Genomic DNA, 16,150 nt, shown 5'->3' with positions numbered 1-16,150 from the left:
TCGTGTATAAAACGGAAATAACAAGAGTAGCACAAAATCTTCAAAAAAATAAAAAATACACCAGAAAACAAAATAAAATGACTATTGGAAATCTTCAGAAAAAAAGGGGTGAGGGGTGTAGTACACCCCTTTTAAAGTTTTTGTGAGGATTGAGTTTTTATGTATGTGTGTATGTGTAGTATGTATGTGTATGTGGTAATCAGAACAATGCCTGGCCATTTAAGTGCTAAATAAATATTAGCTGCCATTTGAAAAAGTATTTGATTCATAGAAGGTTTTTTGGGTAGGTTTTGGGTTACATTTCATACACTCTCCTAGTTTTAATTTAAATTCTTGATGTCGGTGAAACTTTGGAAAAGCTGCAGATGCATAGTGACTAATAACAGGGCGAAAGCCTCCTGTCCCGATAGAAAATATATAGCTAGAACATCAAAAATTATTAAAATATTAAAAAATTTTCTTCCATTCCTTGTTTGTACATGATTGTAATCATCATGTTCATAATCCTTTGAATCCTATTATTTCTATTCAACTCTGTACTTTTAAAATAGATTCTTGAACAGTTACACCATTTTGAAAAGAACACACGTACGAGGATTACTTTTGGAGGCTGTGTGTAGAGAAGAATGCAGTAGTGGAAAAAATACAGGTAGCAAACACCCAAATTGGCACATTCATTAAAGTAAATTCAGTGTACAGAATCTTAATTATATTGTAAAATGGAAAAGTAAGGGGTAATTTGAGAGACTTGAGAAAGAATGGAGAATTTGGCTTAAAGTGTAAAGGGAAGAAGCGAAAGAGTAAAGTAATAGCAATTTGGTAAGCCTGACAGTGCTATTGAAGGGATTCATGGTATCACCCTATGTTTTTAATCAAAATTAATACAAATATAGCATAATAAATAGTGCAGAAGAATGTAGGGTGAAAAAGTCATAATCTCTACCGTGTTTCCCTGAAAATAAGATCTAGCTGGACAATCGGCTCTAATGCGTCTTTTGGAGCAAAAATTAAAAGACCCGGTCTTATTGTATTATAAGACCAGGTCTTGTATAACATAACATCGCATCGCATCCCAGTGCAACACAACACAACATAACGTAACAACACCGGGTCTTATATTAATTTTTGCACCAAAAGATGCATTAAAGCTGATTGTCCAGCGAGGTCTTATTTTCGGGGAAACACAGTAGTACAGCTTGCCATACTACCTCCCACCCTTCCCAGTCTTTACTACTGTGAGACAATTTCTTTAATAAATAATGAGAATTCTATTATTTGATCATCATATGATATTTTAATGATTATATGATTATCATATAATGAGTCGATTTATCAATAGTAGATAATATCTGTTGACTTTGAAATGTGAATTTAGCTTATTTAGACTGCAGTCACCCTTCCAAACTTTTAGTTCTTTATTGAACTGTCTTTGTAACTTTAAATAGTATGCTTAAACTTCATTTTATTTAACTCTTTGTGTCTTGATTTTTTTTATCTATAATATGGAGATTAAATGTAAAACATTTAGAATACTGCTTAGTAAACATTAACTGTCAGCTATACATATTACTTTTCCCTTCAATTTTGTAGTGGTATATTTTTTACTTTTCTGCCCTGCATTTTAACTGTTGCTCAAGTTTCTTTTTATTCATGTTTAAGTTCATTGTAAAGGTTTTTTTTTATTCCAGCTTTTGGAATAATTGGCTTATTTTAATTCAGGAGTCTACAATTAAGTGGAAAGAATTTATTAAAATAGATATTCATCCTTTAAACAAACTTGAAAAAAATGTCATTAATATAAACAAGATATAATCTTTTTTTAAAACTAAAAGGTTCCTAAGTGATATCCCAAGCTCTCAGATTCTTCAGGAAGAGATGACTTGGATGAAGGAGATTCTTTCCAACCTGGGCTCACCTGTTGTGCTTTGCCATAATGACCTATTGTGTAAGAATATAATCTACAATGAGAAACAAGGTAGGTATTTGACTTTAGCAGTAAGTAGAGATGATTTCTTTGATGTTCTTGATGGTTCTTTGATATTTGTATCAAATTTAATTCAAATGCAAGGATGGAAAACATATGTGAAGTCTTTAAAGATTTTCTTTTAGGTTATAAAATGATGATAACCGCTAAATTAGGAATATAAGTTCTCTTTATATTTGTATAAGGTATGTTTCTTAGAATTGGTTTAATAGAAACAGTTTTGTTCCTGTTAAGTGAGTTTTAAATGAAAAATGACTTTTATAAATTTAACTGTAAAACCTATATGGTAATTTTTGGTTTGAAACTACCTGCTTGTAATGGGGGTTATTGAAAAACCAATTAACATTGAACTGCTTTATAAATATAGAAATTTTGTCAGCGTTAAAAAGTAGTACTAAAACCAAATATGTCTTCAGGTTTTCTATTACCTGTTTATTATGTTGATTTGTTAGATATTTTGATGCTAAGGAGAGAACCACGGATGGAAGAAATGTTATTGGTAGTTGCTGACATTTACATATACTATAAAGTAATAATCACTTAGCTATGGTAGATAGTTCTAACATTTTTTTGAGGTAGACAGTGATACTTTTTGTTAAAATGTTTTCTGTGATCATATCTTTCTGTATTCAAATTCTGTTTTCATATTTAAACACTTAGCTGTATTATATTATTAGATAAAGTGGTTTGAGGTTTGGTTGCTAGACAGTAGATGCCCTTAAATTTATTTAAAACTATAGTTTTGGTTGAAGGATTAATATTAATTTAAAAAGTCTGTTTGAAACTATGAAGCTATTGCATTTTATAGGAAATCAGTTTTGAAGATAGTCATTATAGTTGGAAGATTATTTTGAATCAAAAATATGCTGTTGTAAAAGTACTAAAGCCAAAGAGTTCTCATTAAATGGTTATCATTATATTAAATTACTATTTATGACAATTTTTATTAGATTGTAAGTCAAGACTATTCTAATGCAAAAGTTAAATTTTAACTTGCTGTAAATTGAAGAAAACCAACCAAAGAACACTGTCAAGGGTGGTATACTGAAGCACCTATTTTTCAAAAACATGTTTGTACTTTTTGTATTTGATATTTTAATGTGGATTAGAGAGTCCAGTATTTACAAATATAATGAGGTAACATCTTTATTTTGAATGTTTTGAAGTTTTGTGTGGAATCATTTTTTTAAAACTTCAGGTGTACCCTAAAACGTGAGGTACTTGACAGTGTCCTTTAATTTTTTATTGTCCATTTATTATATATATATATCTCTCTATCTCATAGTATATATGTACTACATTGTATACTGGTAACCAAATCTCAATGCCATTTGTGAGAGAAGAGTATTAGTTATGCATTAAAGCAGTGTATTAGCTTTTAAGTTCAGTGCAAGACCTAATAACACATTATTTTGTATAATGGAATTTCCAGTTAGGGACTTCATCTTACGTTTGAAGTGGACACTCAGCTTTATTTTTAACTGCAAGTTAATCAAAGAGTCTATTTCCTTTGGAATATAATTTTAACTTTTCATACTTTTATGTTTCTTTTACATACTCATGTCATGGAACAAACTTGTTTATAAAACTAAAATAGAAGGGACCAAAAAAATCAGATTACTTTGTCTTAGGTATAAAAAAGTACATTTTTACATTTTAATTTAACCAGTTGCCTATCTAAACTACTAATCAGTGATGTGAAAAGTTTGCATACTTTAAAAATCTTTATGCTTTAGTTTGGCTTTAAGAATTCAAGGTTGTCATTGTTCATATTACTGAGAGTTACCTAATTAATACTTTTGCGTCTAATTTTTTTCCCTACAGAGAAGAATGAATTTCACAATTCAACAAATATAATTATTTTGGTATATATCTTAAGAATTTGCCCTTCTTCATAGAAGTCTATTATGTACCATGTGTTTGTTGTCTTTGTAGTTATGTTTGTGTGTTAGCTATGGAGATGTTCTGTTATTTTTCCTTACCATTGCTTTTATAGTGCCCAGTAGGAAGGTTATTTTGGACTCCATGGCATCGACTTAAAAAAGGAAATCTGGGGGCGGCTGGATAGCTCAGTTGGTTACAGCGTGGTGCTCTTAACAGCAAGGTTGCCAGTTCAGTCCTCACATGGGCTACTGTGAGCTGTGCCCTCCACAACTAGATTGAAACAACTACTTGACTTGGAGCTGATGGGTCCTGGAAAAACACACTTAAATAGATAAAAGTTTAAAAAAAAAAAGAAAATAGAAAATCTGTTCTTATGTGACTAGTTAATAATACATGATCATTAAGAAAATACGGTTGGAATTTTGTTCAAGTAAAATCTAAAACTCATGAAGGTGTGGCAAGAAGCTTGTTCTGTTTATTATCTTATGCCATTTCAAATTAGGAGCTAATGGTTTTGAAGTAATAACTATATGAAATATTTGTTTTTAATTATAAGGAGAAGATACCATGTTTCAGACTTTAAAAAATGTAAGTTCTATAAATTGAGTAAATTTTAATAAACAAAAAAACAGACTGTAGCATAGCAATTGTATTTGTAGTTGCAATCTCAAGGACTATAATAATTAAAATTAGAAATATGTACTACTAAATTCTTTACATTCTTAACTGGTTACCTTGTATAGTATCTAAAAGCCAAGTGTTAAGTCTTGGGGTTAAAGTAATTTATACATATAAATGATTAAGCTGAATATTCACAAATGTGTTTGATTTGTTAATCACTTTCTGAGTCATGTGATTTGAGCTCAGGGCTTCACCATTTTGTACCTACCTATGAGATTATAAATATGTAAAAATAATAAGATGAAAGCCAAGAAACTGGCCTTGACATCATCAAGCCCAGTATCTGTGTAGTAGTATATTTCAGACCCTTAATTTCTCAGAATTACACATTTCAGTTAAACTTCATGAATTTATACAGGATCATCTTGAAGTCCCTCCATGTATTTTTCAACCATAATAACTTTGTCAACAGATTTAAAACTATTTGTAAACTATTGTAAACAGATTTAAAAAAAAATTTGTAAGTTAACTCTTAAAAGCAGATGCATTAAAGCTTAGTTACAAACAAGAGAGGTCAGGAAGAGCATAGATTTTGGAACCAGGCACACTTGGGTTCATCTCCCTGCTAAATCACATATGGAAGCAGCATTATACAAGTCATTTTATCTCTTAATATTAAGTGTTTCTGTTTGATCCATGACTATCTGTGTCAGAATCACCTGGGTTATTTGGGAAAAATGCAGGTTTCTAGGTCCCATCCAAGACCAACTGAAAAAGAATTTCTATAGATGGGCTTGGGTATCTAAATGTTTAATAGATTTCCATACTGTGCTTATATTGTTGCTAGTCTACAACTTTAGTTTGCTTTATTTTTAACTTGGATAATATCTATTATACTTCAGATGATCCCTGACAAGATTTTAGATGATGCATATAAACTGTACACTGGATGAGGTTAGCAGCTCTCAGTTACAGCTATTTATACTTTGGTACGGGGTGGTAAAACTTTTTCTGCAGGGGACAAGATAATACATATTTTAGGCTTTGCATACCATGTTATAGTCTCTGTTGTAACTATTCTATTCTGTTGTCTTGTAAACACAGCACAGCCATAGATAATACATACGCGTAAGTAAATATATGTAGCTGTGTTCCAGTAAAACTATTTACAAAATCTGTGGACTGGCTGGATTTGTCCTGTGCATACATAGTTTGCCAATCCCTATGTTTTGTTTATAGGATGCATTTTATAAAATGTATCTGGTTCTGAGAAAGTGAAATAGTTACTATAAGCCAGAAGGTTAACTGTCCTGTAATTAGAGGAATTATGGCTCATAGGTATGAGATGACAATTCAGTTTCTTTAAGTGCAGTTCACAGATTGTATCTAAACTGTACCTTGAGTGATTAATTTAAAGTTTAAAAATGTACATATGTATGCATATATGTATACAAGAGTACATATTCATATAGACATACACGAAGACTATGAGTACCCTGCAGTTTATAGGCATTTTCACCTGTGGATGTTACCAGAATGGTAGGCATCACAGGAAGAAATCCTGCTACTACCTCTTCTCACCATGTCAGTTGACAGGACTCAGGAATATGGGAGTGAACTTCCTTTCTGAAGTTGATGATAGCTGTCAAGAGTTTTGAAAAGTTAGTCCCAGAAGTTAGGGGGTTGGTAAACAGCGGCCCATTCACAGCCTTCAGTGAAATAACATCTTAAAAAGGTAAGAAAAGAATACTTAATGATATGATGATAGGATTTGTTACATAAGAAAACCAAAAGCAGTGGTTCTTGCCCCTGAACTGTAAGACTTAACCAGTTGTCTTTTAAATTAATAATTAAAAAAATAATTTATACTAAGTACATCAAATTGTAATATTTCTTATTGCCTATCTGACTTCAAGTCTAATATTTTAATTTCAACTAATCCCTTTAGCTGCTGAAATGTTAGGAGTAACTGCTAAAACTTGAGTTTGTTGTCTCATGTCTTGATGCTGTCATGTTTATTGGTGGATGTTTTGATCCCCCCATCCTTCCATTTCTTCATAAAAGCTCATATAAAGGTCTAATATATAACTTTAACTTTAAGTAATGGTTATTTTGATTATTTTCTATGTCAGCAAAATACAAGAAGCTGAGTTACTATAACTATTTTAGGAAATACAAATGAGCAGAAGAAAAATATAGCTTTTTCTGAGAATTACAGTGAAAACCAGATTTTTTAGAGTTTTGCACAATATATGTAAATAGAAAACGGGTGAGTCACCATTCTTAGTCACCTGTTTGGCTCTAAATCATATTACCCACTCTATTATTATTCATGAAAAGGCATTGTTGTGGTTGTTTTTTTTGACATTTTAATGGGTTTAGGAGAGTTTTTGTAGTTGATGGTTTTATTTTAAAATTTAAGTAAATACAAATTTATTGTTGTATTTGGTAACCTATTATTTTCTAGGGTGGAATTTTTATGAAGGATAGTCTTAACATTGTTTTAACTATATTCTAGATCATATTTAACATAAAATAAAATATCCTAAAATCAAGTAATACAAAACTTAAATGGACTGTAAAAATCTGAACTATTAGGGAGAAGCTATGTAAAATAGTTACTAGTTTAATGTTTTTCCTTTACTCACACATTCAGTCCCACTGTATGTTCAATCATATACTTGAATAAAAATGTCAAAAATTCCACCCTTTGTTCTTCAGTATTTCATGCTTATTCCCTCCAATCCCCATTTAAACGTGTTATTGTCTCAGCATTCTCTGAAAAACCTTCGTGTGTTCCACTAGCATTTTAATATTTTCTGTGTGCTAGAGATTACTCTGTGGATTGCATGATGAAAAATAAAAGGGACCTACTGCCCTTTCAGGAAGCCATATGCTGTGTACTGGAGGAGTCAGATCATGGAACAGATATTTACATTCAGAATGAGGACTGCTATGGTGAAGGTGTACACAGGGTACTACTGGATTCCAGAGTGAGGGATGAAAGGAAAGTTTCCCAGAACAAAATACTCCTTTTTTTCTGTATAAGAGAGAAAGCATTTTGCTAACATTAGTGTAGTCATGATTGTACTTTCTCTCTGTTCTCTTTTCTGCCTTACCTAACACTACAGAGAAAATGAGTTGGAAAGATTTCAGGTTTTCATATTGGCTATTTTGCTTTTTATCTTTATCCCGTTCTCCTTAAAAACAGCACAATAAAGGAATCCAAAAGAATGTGTCATACGAATTAAGTAGCCTTAGTTATTAATAAACTAATTTTTTGGTTTTAAAGTACTTTAAAAGTTGGCCAATTTTTTTCAGCTATACTGAGATTTGAACAATTTATTTAACTCAGTGGTGTGTGGATTTTATTACTGTGAAGATATGCAAGAAATAATAATAAGAAAAAATGTAGCTTTTGAAAATTCAGATTATAGTTTTATTCATTTACCTTATGCTTTACGCATTATATGCTAGACAGTGTGCTAATTATATAAAGATAAATAATATATAGTCTTAGCTCTTAAAGCACGGCTTCTTAACTCTTTAGAGGTCAAGGATCCTTTGAGAATTTGGAGAAGAGAATCCCTGCGGAAAATGCATATACACGCAAAATTTTATATAAAACTTCATGGAGTATTCCATTTTCTTCTACCCTTGAAACCCCAACTCAAATTCAAGTCTTAAAGAATTGAGAAGATAAGCATGCCATATGAGCTGTTATTAGTTATTAATAGTGATGTGAACGTTCCTCTAAATAATTGGAAATTTTAGAAGTCAGAAGTTAAATTTGTAGAAAAAGAATTCGGTACACTTTCTGTGGGTAGGAAAGCATTTTCCTGTAATTTGATTTTTCTGGCACCCAAAATAAGGGAAGTAGGCATCTTTAATTTTACTTCGTTGCAGACGATTAAATTTAAGGTTGAGTTCCACTTTGCAATAGTTTTAAAAAGAACAGTTAATGCAGATTTTTTTTTAATTTTTTCCTTTTAAGCTTTGTGTCTTGTAAAATGTGAGTTTGCCAAATTTTCTTCATCTGCTACAGATTAGGTATGCCATTGTTGCTGCCATGTGGCGGCGCCCCCCGTGCTTCTTAAACGCACTGACTGGAGGTTTATCGCATCACTTGTTCACATGCACGGAGCCTGGTAACAGCCTCATCTGTATCTTGTTAGCTTCATTTTCTTATTTTTTAAATTTCATTATTTATAAGCTCAACATAGCATATAAAAGTAAAGGCTAGTTTTAATGAATTAATGCTACTACAAAAAGTCATTGCTAAAATTTTCATATTGAAACGGATTTTAACTTTTGTTAAAATGAATGATCTATGCTTTATTTAAATTGTATTTACAAGCAGTCATGTTTTACCTGCCATTTTAACTATATATTTGCCAAAATGTAAATATAATTTTGAAAATGGAAGCTTTTATTTATGTGGCAAAAGTAAGCTTCAGGACTGGGCTGTGTATTTTTATTGGCATGTAAGTTAATATGAGCTCTACAAGAATTTGTATTTAGAGAGCTAAAACAATCAACAGCTGCGATTTAAAAAAATCACATACTAAAACAGGTTCATTTGTGCAACTTGGTAAATCTTGAATCCTGATTCCTTGAAGGCCTGGTAGATAGATATCTCCCAGATTGTTGTGTTTAGCCTCTTATCTATTGACAGCTTTGTTTAGAGAATTAATCTTAAATTTAAAAAATAATTTTAATCTTTTTAAACTGTCTTTTTCCCCCTCCTGAAAGTAATGTTGATTGTGTAAAGAATTTAAAATATAAGGAAAAAAAGGTCACTTTGTCTAACACCTGTAATGAAACCAGTTGAAACATTTTATTTTGGTTTATTTCCATTCATCTTCTTATCCCTATGCATTTATTTATTTTTTCTCTCTTCAGGCATAATGTTTTCATAACTTGGATTACTATCTTTACTATTTTAGATTTTTTTCATATAACATTTGTAATTCTTGTCGTTAAAACATTTTTTAAAATGAAATATTTTTTCATGGCTGCAAACTGTTTTATCATGATGGTGTTCTTCACCCTCTCATTCCCAGTGGTACCTTGAAAAAAATTAAAAACATGTTCTGACTTCCTATTCTGCAATTTAGTAAAGTGATTTGGTAAAACACTTTCCATCTACCCATTCTACACTTGTAAAATGATTTGGTTAACTTTTAAGACTTTTGTGGGATTTTTTTTTTTTTTTTTGGTGAATTCAAGAATATGATACTTGTCATGTTTGAATTGCAGTGATTTATTATAGTCACCAACATTTATAACCTTACATTTTGTCAATATGCATATAGATTTTGATATCTGGGCTTTACTACATTGATTCTCACTTATTTTACTGATGATTCTCACTTATTTGACTTACTTACACAAGTTTAGAATTAGATATTAAATATAATTACATTAAAATATGCTTTTAAGTAAAATACATTGTTTGCTGTGGCATTTTTTTGTCATAAAATTGTTTTTCTGAGTTTGAATATGATCAATATACATCCCCAAATTAAACATACATATCTATATCAAGACATTATAGTTCCAGAGCTCTTTTTTGGGGAAATGCCAATCTGTATAGATTAAACAATTTGTTTTGTTAACTTAGTGTGATTTTTAAGATAGTGTAACTCGGCATATGCTATTCACTTTCACAATATGAGCAGCTTAGAAACTATTCTTACAGCCATCTCTGTTTATGTATCCATTTTAACTGTTTAGCCTTGTAAGCCTTTTAGTTTGTGATCCGTGGTGTAGACAGTGACCCGTTTTAATTTCTCTCTCTCTCAACTTTTTCTTTTGTCTCTTTTAAAAAATAGAACATATATCTTTGTTGAGCCAAATCCCCTACAATACTCAATATACCTTTGCTTTTTTAAAAAATAAAATAACCACCATAATGCTGCTCAGGTATGTTAAGGGAAACCTTAACTATGTAGCATTCCAGGAAAATATGTTTAATTGCAACTAAATTCTTAAATTAGAGATATTGTTAAATTGATCAAATGTTATAACTGCAGAGTTCACAGAATTCAAGTCTTTCGAAGTTTATATTTGATTCATATCAAATATATCAAATATATTCATATCGAATATATCAATATATGATCAAATATATTGATCAAATATATTGATATGATTCATATCAAATATATCAGCGTGTCAGTTCACTGTTGGAGTATTGTAGATTAATTTTTTTGTTAAAAGCTTAGATTATTAACAGTTTCCAAAGATTGTGTTCATTTCTGATTAAATTTGCATTTTTAAGTAACTGGTGCCCCCATGTGGTGAAAGACATATTTTGCTTTTGTTGAAACTTGGAGAATGGACTATACAATATTGTGATTTTTCTTTAATATAATGGACATTATTAATGTTCGCAAAGGAGCTGTTGACCAAGATACGTAATTTGAATTTTGTAAAGCTCATTGCCATAAAATTCACAGCCTTACCCTGTATTGTCTCAGAAGTGCATGTTAACCAAGCACGTACAATGAGACAAAATATTGGAAGCTATTTCATTACAAATAGCATAGGGATTTTCAGATCTCATACATGATTTCTTATGTCTTTTTTTGTGTGTCTCACATAGGTGATGTACAGTTCATTGATTATGAATATTCTGGATACAACTACCTGGCATATGATATCGGAAATCATTTCAATGAATTTGCAGGTAAAATTCAGGGCTTAACTAATGGAGTAAATAGGATATATAACTTTGAAATGACACTTTTGGAATTTTTTTTTCTCTCTAAAGAAGATAAACTGGAATCAGCAACATTTTTTTTAACTTCTTCCTGATCTTCGTTCTTTGTTCCTGGAGGACAGAGGAGATGACTTCCTTTAAAATAATGATTGTGGCTTTTATTAAGACCTGACATGGCACAAGGTGCTTTATAAATCTCTTCTCACCTTATGTTTTTCTCCACAACAATTCTGTAAGTTAGGTAATATTCCTACTATACAGATGAGGAAAGTAATTCACCATGGTCACAAAGATTTGAAGCCAGTTTTTAAAAGCTTTTGCTATTTCCATTTTGTATTTAGGCTTTTGGAATGTTTGTTAACTAAACTGAAGAATTTGTTTTTTGGTCTGGCTATGACTAATAAAAAGCTGGTCATTTTTGCCCCTGAAAATTAATCTATTATCACTGTTAAGTATAAAAGTTTTAGTTTTCTTAATGTAGGTGGAATTAATTTAAAATACATTTTATTCTGTATTTAGAAACATGAAATAAAATACATTTTATTCTATATTTAGAAACATGAAATGCTCTAAAACTAAAGATTAGGAATTCCCCTGGTTTATACCTAGTAGGAATTTTTCATTGCTGAATTTGTATTTGTATACATTTATGTATTCATGGATTTTCTCATATAACTAGATTGGAGAAAAGTTTGGGGAAAAGTTTTAATTTACATGTTTTCTGTTATTTCCCTCCACCAAGCTTATATATATGCCATATCCTTACATATGTACTGTACATATTTCCATATATTTGTAGGAAAGGTAAGCAGGTGTTCATATAATGAGCTATCACTGTGTTAGTATTAAGGATAGTTGAGGATATGAAAGAGGAAACTCCACTTAATACAATTTCATGTAGGAAAAACCCAAACATGAAAGGTAGTATAGACAAAATAAAGCTAAAACTTGAAAGGTAGCATTTGGATATCCAGTTAGAAGACAAAGGAGGGTTCTGCAGGAAGGAGGAAGAAAACTTCAGGGTGAGTGTACTTATTTTTGTTGGATATAGAATTCATGAAGGAGAATAGAATGTTATAAGACCGGAGAAGTAAGATTGGACCAATTTAAGAACCTTGAATGCTAGGCAAAGTAATATGAACTTGATCATCTAGGTTGAGTTTTTCAAACTGCAGATTATGAAATCAAATTTGTGGGGTAATTATTTTAAAGCAAGGAATGGAAAAGAAAAGAAGTAGAAAATGTCAGAATTAGAAGGTATAGTTAGGGTAAATATTGTTTGTGAAACTTAATATCAGCTGTGTATATAAGGTTTCAATATAAAATGTATTTCTTACTCCGAGTAATGGCCAAAAAAGTTTTAGAGCCACAGTTCTAGGAAATGCTCTAAATATTAGTGTGCATAAGAATCTCCTGGGGTGCTTATTAAAATGAAGATTTGACGCTTCTGATGCAGATAGTTCAAGCTTCATGCTTTGAGGAAAAATTGAAGCAGTCAGAATTGATTATGGTGATGAACTGTATTGTGCATTAAATTTAAGTTGGAATACATTATGATTGGTTTATTTTAATAAATGCTATGTAACATCTAGTATTTCAGCCAAATGTCTTATAATTCTTTTTCTGAAAAATTATGTACGTGGTAAGGATTATTAAAGTATGCAGAAGAGAATGTGCTTTCAAAATCTTTAGTGTCTTTTTTCCATTTTAGGTGTGAGTGATGTAGACTATAGTCTCTATCCAGATAGAGAGCTTCAGGGCCAGTGGCTGCGTTCCTATCTTGAAGCCTACAAAGAATTTAAGGGCTTTGGGACAGAAGTTACTGAAAAGGAGGTAGAAGTACTCTTCATTCAAGTCAATCAGTTTGCGTTGGTAAGTTTAAATATAAACGAAAAATTGTTAATATGATTTAAAAAGCTTTTAAATTTTTATTCTCTTATAAACGAATTTCCCATTTTGAGTTTTGTTGAAGTTTTGTTCAAAATGACAAAATATAATTGTTTACAATTCTCCCATTGTAATGCTTTTGAGGACAAATATTTGTTTCATTCACAACTATCATCTTACCCCCAGAACAACAGTGCCTGTCCAGATGCTTAGTAATTATTCGTTTAATGAATGGATTCTAGTTAGAGTTAGGATTAATTGTGAAGCAGTTTTTTATATTTGTATTCTCATTACGAAACACATAATCAAGAAAAGATTTATGGGAAATGAAGTTTTCCACAATATATTTAATTATCACATCTTAATGTTAACATGACAGAAATATATTGGAAGAACAAGTACAATTATTATTATGTTTTCAAAACTGGTTATCCAGTATTTTGTCTTCTTGACCTTCTTTTGATAAGCCATTATTTCCAGCTTTGTTGACGTGCTAATGCCTTCTTATTATGAAGACCCATTTTCTGTAGTCTAAATACTTTTTTTATTAACCAGTTAATTTAAATTATCTTTTGAGAATTATGTGATATTTTAGAATGAGCTTTTCAGCTAGGGTGTTAACACAATTAAATTGAATACTAGGTTGAAATTATTTTAGCTACTTCTTTTTAGTTTTAATATAATTCTGTACAATTGACATGGAGAACATTTGTTGTCGTCTTTACAAATAGATGCCCTTGGTGGCTCACAGGTGTACTGTTTCCATAGTCTTAAACAGGTCACTGCTATTCTGATACCTACCTTTTTCTCTGAAAATAAGACTGGGTCTTACATTAATTTTTGCTCCAAAAGACACACTAGGGCTTATTTTCAGGGGATGTCATCCTGAAAAATCATGCTGGGGCTGATTTTCCAGTTAAAGTCTTATTTTCGGGAAAACACAGTATTTTCAGTATAATTGTTGGTTAAATTAATGGCATGCTCTCCAGCCGGTTGTAGGATGCCTGCTGTTTCTATTTATTTAAGCATCTTCTTTAAGTGGAGAATGCAGGGGTTTCTTTCTCATGAGGTCGTTGAATGAACTTCAGAATCAACCTAGTATTTCTTTTTAGCCAATTTCTATGTTAACATGAGGAGTATTATGGGTATAATTTGTATTTTTTCCATGTAACCATTTAAAGAAATTGCTAAGGCAATGAATTTATTAATTTCCACGTAAAGTCCACATACCTTATAAATTCTTAGCATCCCCACTGTTTACTATTAGAATGCTAACTTGGGTTCCCTTGTAAACTTTTGATGTTTAACATGTTTGGATACTGTGCATATAAATGTGTGTGTGTGTTTGTGTATATGTATATACACACACATTAATTTTTGCTCCAAAAGATGCACTAGGGCACTAGGACGCACTAGACGCACTATATGTATATGTGTATTATATATATTTGATATTGAAAAACACTTATGGTTTGAGCACCAGGTTATTTATAAATATTCATCCATCAGATATCAAGTATTTATTGTTATTCTAGGTATGCTAGATTGGAGTCTTCAAAAGGAATAAAAGTGCATTCCTTCAAAGTGCTTATAATTTAGAAGGGCCAATAAAATGCACAAAACACCTCTTTTTGGATGAAATTTAATACACATCCCTATTTAAAATTCTTAGCAAATTACAATTGGAAGGAAACTTACTGAACCTGATTTTTTTTTAAAAGGGAATATATACCCATAAAATATTCAGCAAACATATTCATGAAATGTCATATGAGCTCTGACAATTAAGTTCGTGAACTCATCCTAGAAAAAGTGTTACATACCTCATGGCTGAATATCACTACAGTTACCTTCAAAGTACTCTGTTGGGAAGTTAAGCTCCAATGCCAGTACCTAGTCAAAGGTTCAAAGCACTTTTGGAACTCTTTCTGGAATGGCCATCAGAGCTGTCATCCTATTAACCTTGATGTCCTGAATGTCATCAAAATGTCTTCCTTTCAATATTCCCTTTATCTTGGGGTAAAGAAAAGGAGTCATTGGGGCCAGATCAGGTGAGTAAGGAGGATGTTCCAATACAGTTATTTGTTTACTGGCTAACAATTCCCTCACAGACAGTGCTGTGTGAGCTGGTGCTTTGTCGTGATGCAAGAGCCATGAATTGTTGGTGAAAAGTTCAGGTTGTCTAACTTTTTCACGCAGGCTTTTTAGCACTTCCAAATAATAAACTTGGTTAACTATTTGTCCAGTTGGTACAAATTCATATTGAATAACCCCTCTGATATAAAAAAAAGGTTACCAACATTGTTGCTGCAAGTTCGCGAATTTCATTGTCAGACCTCATTTGTTCAGTAGAAGTTCTTGAAGAAAAAGGATAAAGATCAGTTGATAGAGACATAAAACTTCAATACCTTTTTAATATTTATTTCTCATTCAATATGTCCTCAGAATTTATGTACTCTTATAGTTTTAACATAAGCTTTACATAGTCTATTAATGTTCTGAGTTTCCTCTCACTAAAAAATCATTGAAAACCATTTTTTAACTCAGTTTTGGTTTGAATTCCTCTTTTTATTTAAATTGTACTGAATCTCTGTCACAAACTTTCCTTGCCCATTCTTTTCTTGAACTTTTTCTTCTGAGGTGGGTTACTTTCTCTGTTGTGTTTGAATGGATAAATATTAGGTTGGTGCAAAAGTAATTGCGGTTTTTGCAATCATTTTTAATCTTTTAAAGCACAATTACTTTTGCACCAACCTAATAATTGGAAAGGTAGGGTGAAATAAAAGCAAACCCTCAATCTTTCTCTTTTATCATCTTTCGTGCACTCTTCAGACCACTGCAATCTGTCTTCTCCCTTATTATATAAAAAAAAATAATTCAGGTCAAGTTTACCAATAATGACATAATTGTGAAGTCTGGTTTTTATCAAGTCTGGTCAGTCTTTATCTTACTTGATCTGTCCATAACATTTGACAGTATTTACCATTGATTTTTAGAATTTTGTCTTTCATTAACTTTTGTAATACCATTCTTCCTTGGTTCTCTTTTGT

At 31.2% G+C, this 16,150-nt stretch overlaps 1 protein-coding gene across 1 annotated transcript in view; it reads left to right on the top strand.

Moving 5' to 3' along the window:
• The window catches only part of ETNK1 (ethanolamine kinase 1), a 56,994-nt gene that overhangs the window by 29,160 nt on the left and 11,684 nt on the right, over positions 1 to 16,150 (top strand). Inside the window, exons 4-6 of the mRNA XM_019737892.2 lie at positions 1,833 to 1,975; positions 11,097 to 11,180; positions 12,925 to 13,085. Coding sequence (XP_019593451.1) covers positions 1,833 to 1,975; positions 11,097 to 11,180; positions 12,925 to 13,085 — 388 coding nt within the window. The remainder of the gene's footprint in view (positions 1 to 1,832; positions 1,976 to 11,096; positions 11,181 to 12,924; positions 13,086 to 16,150) is intronic.

Source organism: Rhinolophus sinicus, linkage group LG02 (genome assembly GCF_036562045.2).
Source record: "Rhinolophus sinicus isolate RSC01 linkage group LG02, ASM3656204v1, whole genome shotgun sequence".
Classification (NCBI taxonomy): Eukaryota; Metazoa; Chordata; class Mammalia; order Chiroptera; family Rhinolophidae; genus Rhinolophus; species Rhinolophus sinicus.
The sequence above is the reverse complement of the archived record's forward strand: the minus strand, read 5'-3'. Positions and strand labels throughout refer to the sequence as shown.